Below are 7,624 nucleotides of genomic sequence, written 5' to 3' on the forward strand. Positions count from 1 at the left end.
CAAATTCAGTTCCTAAAACAGTAAGACACATAAACAAAACTATTCATTTATAACGCTTAATTATTTTAGAGTAATGAAACTCTTCCTTTTTGTATTTTTATTGAAGCTCTGTTAACGTTCAAACAGTCGGTGCAGTTGTTTGCTTCTGTTTTCCATAAACTAAAGCCAGCACAACAGAATGTGATGAACCCACGACAACACACAGTGAATATCAGAGTGTTCAAGCTGACAAAACAAACAGAAAATGACATTGGAAAGACAAAATTAGAGTCAGAGGTAAATATTAACAACGCAGGAAGGGGCCTTTTATTAACTGAAATTAAAGATTCAGCCCCCTCCTCACACCAACCATGTACAGTCCCCAAACTACAATGGCAACAAGCCAACAAAGAAGTCAGGAATATTGCTGTTTTTAGGAATATTTTCTACATTTTGAAACTTTATTCTCAATAAGTTTCACACTGGGGAATCAATTTGTTTACTGTGAGTCGATATCTCTGCCCTGCACACTTGGCCTATGTAAATCCGCGTGCTGAGTGAGGATCCTATTGAGTTAGAAAGTTCCACAGTGTTATTCCATTATTGTTATCTGCTTCCGACTGTTAACAGCAGAAGCTAGGTGATGATGTGACATGTATTTTTTCCATCTGTAGTACTGTTGCTGTGGCCTTGATAAGAGTGTACAGCATGCCCGTGTCAGAAAAAGGAAGTGGGAGGGTTCAGAGGGCACCGAGCAACCTGATGGCAGGATTGTCAATAGAGCATGTTGGTGTTGGAGACCAGGAATCTGACACCACCTTCTAACAAACGCTACCACTTGGAGTGGCGTCTCATCCTGAGTGACGGTCTACAAGACTCCAGGCTCTGACACCTCGTTATCACTATGGCATGGGAGCGGGCAGAGAGAGGCCCTCCAGGCATGTGACGCTAGAGGGATGGGGATTAAGGTTGTTAGGTAGGGAATGCTGTGATTACCTGACAATAAATGAGGGTGCACAAGAGATCAGAAGTTGCTCAGTGACTATATTTGTTTTCAGATGTTTTATTTTTCCAACCCATAATAACATTAATATTGGTGTGAGAACCAAAAGCAGGATATGAATGGCTGGGGCGTGAAGAGAGAATTCACAGCAGTTGACAGCAACGTTAGGTAGGAGAAATTGTTCATTTTTCAGACAAGAAGCCCCGAAGTGCTCCGAGACACCGTGAAAATCCTCTCCTGGTCAAAAGCCAGCGAAAATATATTTTTCTGCAAGTTTGGCAAGCAAATAAGAAGAAAAATGTCACATTCTTTAAAACGTTTCAGTGCCTCCAACATGCCACAGGGTGCAGAAACAAATGATACCATTTACAAATCTGCAGCATGTATATCTACTTATAAAGCATCTTGGCAAGACTGTGATTCAATTACAATTGAAAATAAGAGACTTTTCATATTTTAAAAAAACACACAGCGTCCTATCAGTAGTGCAAATCATCGTAATATATCCTAAAATGCCAATATTTCAAATCAGCTTGAATAAGATGGAACTCCTCGACTTGTGCATTAGGAATAATTTCTGCCAGAGCAAAATGTAGATGATAAAAAGAAAGTTCTGAGAAAGGCCTGTGGTGAAAAATCAATGATTCTACATTTAGATTTTGCAATAAGATAGTATGTGGAAGATTCTATTAAGTGTATTCTGTTCCAGCACCTGAACTGAAATAACCCAAAGCGCAAGCGCTTTTGTCAGAGACTGTACCTTGAAACTTTGCACTCAGAGTACATTATTTGTGCTTAGATCTCACACACGGAGACCTATTTCCAAATTATTCAAAAGGTTGTTATGGTAACTGATATCAGTGCTGCAGAGTTTAACCTTTTGACTCGCCCCTAATGACATGGAGCTCGCTTCATCTGAATAAAGTGGAGAGAGATTTTTACAAGAATACTCAGACATCTGCTTTCAGAATCTTCTTTCTTTTTCTTTTATCCGTCACTGTGTCGCATGGCGCTGATGCCATCTGTGCAAGAATATGGCCTGTAATTTACAATGAAGTGTGGAACTTACCCAAAAGCAAAATACAAAACTCCGACTCAAATAATTATAATAAATCATGACAGACAAATTTATATTCTACACTAATATAATTATAACTATTTCACCTTTATACAATTACAAATGTACATCATTTAGCACAGATTTGTGTCCATCCCTAATTTACAGCTATAAATCTAGTTTACACACCACTGTATGAGATCTTAGATACTGTGGAAACAAGCACATGAGAGGATAAGTAGATAGCACAGTCTCTATCTCTAGTGTTCAAGACTATCTACAGCCACACTCCGCCACCACCATTCCCTCATACTTGTGGTTGAATGTGATCACCCCGTTATCATGATAAAGGAGTGAGATGGGCTCTAACTTAGTGGGTACACAGCAGGCACGCGATGCCCTCTCTGGGCTCTTAACACTCAGCAGTGTCTGCACTATGGCATGTTTGGTAGGCGAGACCTCAGAGGTCATAGGTGGGTTGCACACGCCGTTGCACTCATACGCCTCGTAGCCCACAGGCTGGATGATCCACGTATCCCAGCCAATGTCTTTAAAATCCACAAAGAGCGGGGTCCTCTTGCAGGGCTCGCTCTTAACATTGCGACGGATTCGGGGAGGCGTGTCATAGATAACGTTGGACTGCAGCTGCTCCAGGGACTGTTTGTCCAGCTCGTCCTGGTTGGCGTTGTGATTAACGTGCTCCCAGAAAGCTTGCTGGCGCCGGCCCACGTTTTCAGGAAGGTCATTCTCATGTTCGATCATCTGGTTGAGCTCTTGTTTATCCTGTTTGTGGTCTCTGCTCTGATCGTCTGAGAATACAATCATCACCGCATTGTGTTTCCCATCCAAGCTCCTGTCGATATCAACCTCAACCAACCTCTGGCCCTGTTCTGTGACCTCCCGCCTGGCCTCTTCCTCTTCTGACCCCAGATTTGCTATATGAACCTCCAATCTGTGAGTTGCACAGCCTGACTTCCGCCAGAGTGCAACCACATGAGTCAGGTCAAACGACACCCAGCTGTTATCTCTGGCATGGATATGCTTTGTCACCAGTTCTTCCAAATCCTTCATCTCCACCACCTCCTCTTTATCCCTCCTTCTCCCTTCTTTCCCCACCTCTTTTGTCCAAAGAACGCCCTCGTGTATTTTGTATATGGTCACCTTGCAGTCAATGCCAACATTTGGTCTCTGGGCCTTCTGGAACAGGGTGAAAAGGCGAAGCTCAGCTATTGTTATGTGTTCACTGTGGCGTATTGAGATGTTGAAAAGCAGGGGATGTATCCTGACACCCCTGGCCGTTACACTGAAGGGGGAGGAATCTGAAATCAAAACATCAATAATGTGTCTCAATGCATTTTGTATGTTTCTGTGATCAAAAATCAAGTTAAACTATGTTAAATATTAAAATGTACCCTTGTATCAAATACACATGACAGATGTTTTTGGTTTGTTCAAACCATATAACTTATACATTTCCAAAGCTCCAAAAACCACTAACACTTCCAGATTTATAGCACTTTGACTTCTATAAATCACTTTGCACGAAACCTTTAAAAACTGCAAAACAAAGCTTTTATTTTTTATGCAATATATACATTTCCCAAAATTCTATGTTTTGTTGAACAAAAACAAGTTTCTACCTTCGTTCTTGAAACTGCGCACAACGTTGGCTGAGGGCACAGCAGTGCGGTCATTGGCAAATCGGTTGTACAGCTCCAGCATGTACTCTGGTGGCTCCTTACGGGCAGCGAGGGGCCTGGCCTGGGGCCTCAGCTCTGTGAGGTTCATTGTGGACAGAAACTGGCTCAGAAAGTCCTGTGCATCAAGTAGCGGATTATCACCTACATCCCTACCGACTGATACCCTGTGATGGCTCTCAGGAGACCTGATGGGACTGCTCAAGCTCAAACCAGTCAACATCAGAAGCAGGACATTCAGAGAGAAGACAAAGCCAAGGTTGGAGCGGACTGAAACGGTCATGGTGGAGAGGAGGAAAGGTTTAAATCCAAAGACTGAATATCAGATGAGAAGGCGGGATGGATCCGTTGGAGAGGACACCTGCAATCGGTTCAACCTTTCGTGGAGGGACTCGTTAAAGGACAACAGGGGCAACGAGAACACAGCTTTGCCCTTGTTGATCTTGAGGTTTGGTTCTGAGGGCAGGGCTGTGCTGTCCAATGTGCTGTGCTGACATGTTTGGAGATGTCACTAAGGCCCTGCTCGGCCCTCCTCTCTCTCTCCCCGCCAGGAACTTATGACTATCCATATTTCCACTGATATTCTGTCTCGTTGTGATGTATGCTTTTCTCCTGATTAACCACAAAACTTGCCTTACAGTAGATTTATGACAGTTCATTTTTGAGCTGCAATATGCAGCACTGCTGAAATCAAAAGATTTAACCGTGATGATTTATTTATAAAGAACACTGATGGATTAGAGATTGTGAAGTTCTTGCACTTAACTTCACCAAAATGTGAACAAATCAAACACGGAAACTTAATTGTGGGAACTATTACCCCTTCTAAAGCAGAATATCAATTACCAATTAACAATATTGTGAATTTATGCTTTGCAATCTCCACAAGAGGCCAGTGTAGACTCAATATGTGTACTTCTGCCTCCTCATCTTAATTTGAATTAAACATTTTCATTAGGTTGTGAAGGGAACTGATTTGATCTCATTTGCATACCCTTTTAGCTAATTGCTGGTTTTGTGTCCTAATAGCAGCTGTCTGACAGCTCGCATATGCAATCATCACCATCATTTCATCGTACACCCACTTAAACAAATGACAACAAATTAAAAGCGATGAAATATACATAACTGCAGATTAGTGTGGCATAAGAAATTTCATCCAGCTTCATTAATGTATATGAGACATATACATATGTGAATCCTCAGCGTGCAGCCTATCTAAAATGTCACCACTTATGTAAGTGAGCCCTGCAGCCCGCAGGAGGAAACATGACTAATGCCAACACATTTCAGCCCTCTCGGTGGCTGTGTGCAACATACAAGTTCATAAGTTCATAATAGCTCCTCATGGCTACTGCAGATGTGAGGTTACATGAATGTCCTGACAGCTTGTCTGGGGGTATAAATGCACTAAACATATTTATGTGGTCCTAAATAGAGAGGAAATATGAATATAAACAAAGCAAGATGTTCACAGAAAATGATTCATCACTATCATTATGTTACAACTGCGACATGCATTGATAGTGCATGTATAAACCAAATATTGTCAAACACTTTTTGCCAAGTCTGTGATTTATGAGATATTCAATCAGAAATTCAAAGTTAAAATGAGCTGCTTTTGTTTCTACATATCAATGTTATGTCTTTGCATTGCAACATTCTCATATTTGCAAAGAACCGCATATATACTGGGGTAGACAAAGCAATCTGAACACTATTGCAATAGTTTCTGGGTCATATTACAGTAGATTTTATGCCATATTTTTGTTAGTTATTTTCTGTTTGTAATGACCGGGAGTTGAACATGTTTTCCAGAGTGCTCCCCTTGCATAATTAAATAAATTTGTCAGTGTATTTTTGGCTAATGCACCTGCAATTTGGCACCGATGTGGCCTTTTTGGAGCTCTGTTAGACTACTTTGAAAGCTTGCATATCATTGCACTGAGTGCCAGAAATCTTTTACAGCTGACAAATGCAGCAAACTGGCATTTAACCCCAATATGACCCACATTTGCAGTTGCGCTGATGCCTAGTGGGCTGAGTTTTAAAGCTAGAGTGAAGATGCTATCATATGAAACAAGAAGACCAAAGGAATCCACTGGCCTTTAGTACCAACCATTTCAAGCTTGTCAGAAAGGTCAAGGGGCTCCAAAAGTTGGGCTAAATGTTAGCAAGGGATACCTTGACCTCTGACCTCAAGATATCTGTGTGAAAATGGGTTCTGTGGGCACTTTATGCTAGTCCCATGTAGCTATTCTCATGTTGTACAAATGTGTTATTTTCACCCATTGTATTGCATACATTAGGTGTGACTGGAAAGCTGAGGCTCTTGTGAATTCAATGACCCAAATTTTACTCATGTGTGATGATGTTAGTCACCACAGTAGCCATTCCATGTAGTGAGACCTGTTTTTTTGTAAGTTGAACTCACTGTGTAAAATGACCTATTGTGACATCTAGGATAATCACAGCCTCATGAAACTTTCCAAACACAAAACTAGACAGTTCCAGTTTCCAGAACAGAAGTGCTCACCCTCCAATTGCTGAAAAATGCAGTCCTTACCGAAATCTCCAAATGTCAAAAGTTTCAATACCAAATCACAGCACGGATTTTTCGGTGGTGTTTCCTAAGGTCTTGCTATCTTACTGTGGCATTTGGAGGGATTTTTGACTGCTTTTTTTTTTTTTTTTTTTTTATCAACACCTGAGTGGTAAAAAAATAAATAAAAAAAAGGTCTTAAATTTAGCACCAAATCTGAGTAACAAGAGGTATCCATCCCAAAAGTGCTGCAACAACTTATGAGACATAATGGAGCATGACAATGGCCATCATATACTTCCATAATAATGTTCTAAGCCCCCATAAGGTCTAAATTTTAAAAGTTTGTATAGGTGCCTATAACCAGGGCACAATGTTTATTACATATTCATGACTAGAAAAACTTGACACACAGTGCAGAGCTGCATCTTAAATTAATATTCAGGATCCGAGTTTTCATATGATGTATTCTACTTCTATGTGGTATCTACTGTTGAACTGCTGTTTCCCCATTAAGACCTCTGTCCCCCCTAAAAAAAAAAGATAAAAATAGGTATATTGGAGGGAGGGGTGAAGTTGAAGAGGTTAAGTCACGTTAAAGTTCAAGTCCTCATACATGAAATTTGTTTATCATGTTGTACAGTGTCCTGTGTATACTTTGTGTAGTGTAAATAATAGGAAAAATTGCCCTGGTTGTGAACACATGTACATCAGACAACCATAAAAATGTTTGAAAGAAGAATATCCACAGTTCACTAGATGCACTAAGGACAACTCATAAGGACACTTACAAGGACACTTAATTGCTTTATCTATTAATATAAGCTTGTTCAGGACACATAAAAGTGGGGTTGTTTAAGTAGCCAGTGGGTGCTGTTTAGTAGTTAGTGACCCACGAATAAAATGAAGCACAGCGTAAAATCCAGTCTGCAATACAAAAAGAGAATACATATAAAAATGAGAAATTATGCACATCATTTATTTTCATTTTTCATTCAACATCGCAATGCAAAAAGGACCACTGCAAAGCAGAGTTGTATAGAATGTAGGATCACTTACCGGTATTAGCTAATGCACATCAATAACCTTTAATTAATAACATGGGTATTACAATAAATATTACAATATAAATACCTTCATTTAGAATATTAACAGTCCTTTGTTACACATTTACAATCCCATTTTGCCTATCGTGAAACAAATGGAATAGAGAGGGTTTACTAATGACCGCACAGTCTAGTGTGATGGCAGGTTTTTGTCAAGAATAAACTGAATTCCAAATCATTTGGATGTTTTTGATGACTAGGCCGACAATAGCCCTAATCCTAATTATCTCAAACACAGAC

The 7,624-nt window shown here is 40.2% G+C and overlaps 1 protein-coding gene across 1 annotated transcript; it reads right to left on the bottom strand.

Moving 5' to 3' along the window:
• Positions 1-803: 803 nt before the first annotated feature.
• On the bottom strand, positions 804-4,156 carry LOC126395669 (bone morphogenetic protein 10-like). Its single transcript, XM_050053310.1, has 2 exons — positions 3,680-4,156; positions 804-3,358 (listed from the first exon to the last, which is right to left on the bottom strand). The coding sequence occupies exons 1-2, from the start codon at positions 4,017-4,019 to the stop codon at positions 2,313-2,315; spliced, it is 1,386 nt and encodes a 461-aa protein (XP_049909267.1). The 5' UTR covers positions 4,020-4,156; the 3' UTR covers positions 804-2,312.
• Between the last annotated feature and the right edge of the window lie 3,468 nt (positions 4,157-7,624).

The sequence above is a fragment of the Epinephelus moara genome, chromosome 9 (genome assembly GCF_006386435.1).
Source record: "Epinephelus moara isolate mb chromosome 9, YSFRI_EMoa_1.0, whole genome shotgun sequence".
NCBI lineage: Eukaryota > Metazoa > Chordata > Actinopteri > Perciformes > Serranidae > Epinephelus > Epinephelus moara.

What these genes read in the sequence shown, in the direction of transcription:
- LOC126395669 (XM_050053310.1), bottom strand. Translation starts at nt 4,019, where the DNA reads ATGACCGTTTCAGTCCGCTCCAACCTTGGCTTTGTCTTCTCTCTGAAT. An exon ending in GCGCAGTTTCAAGAACGAAG is followed by an intron (nt 3,359 to 3,679) that starts GTAGAAACTTGT and finishes TTTTGATTTCAG; the next exon opens with ATTCCTCCCCCTTCAGTGTA.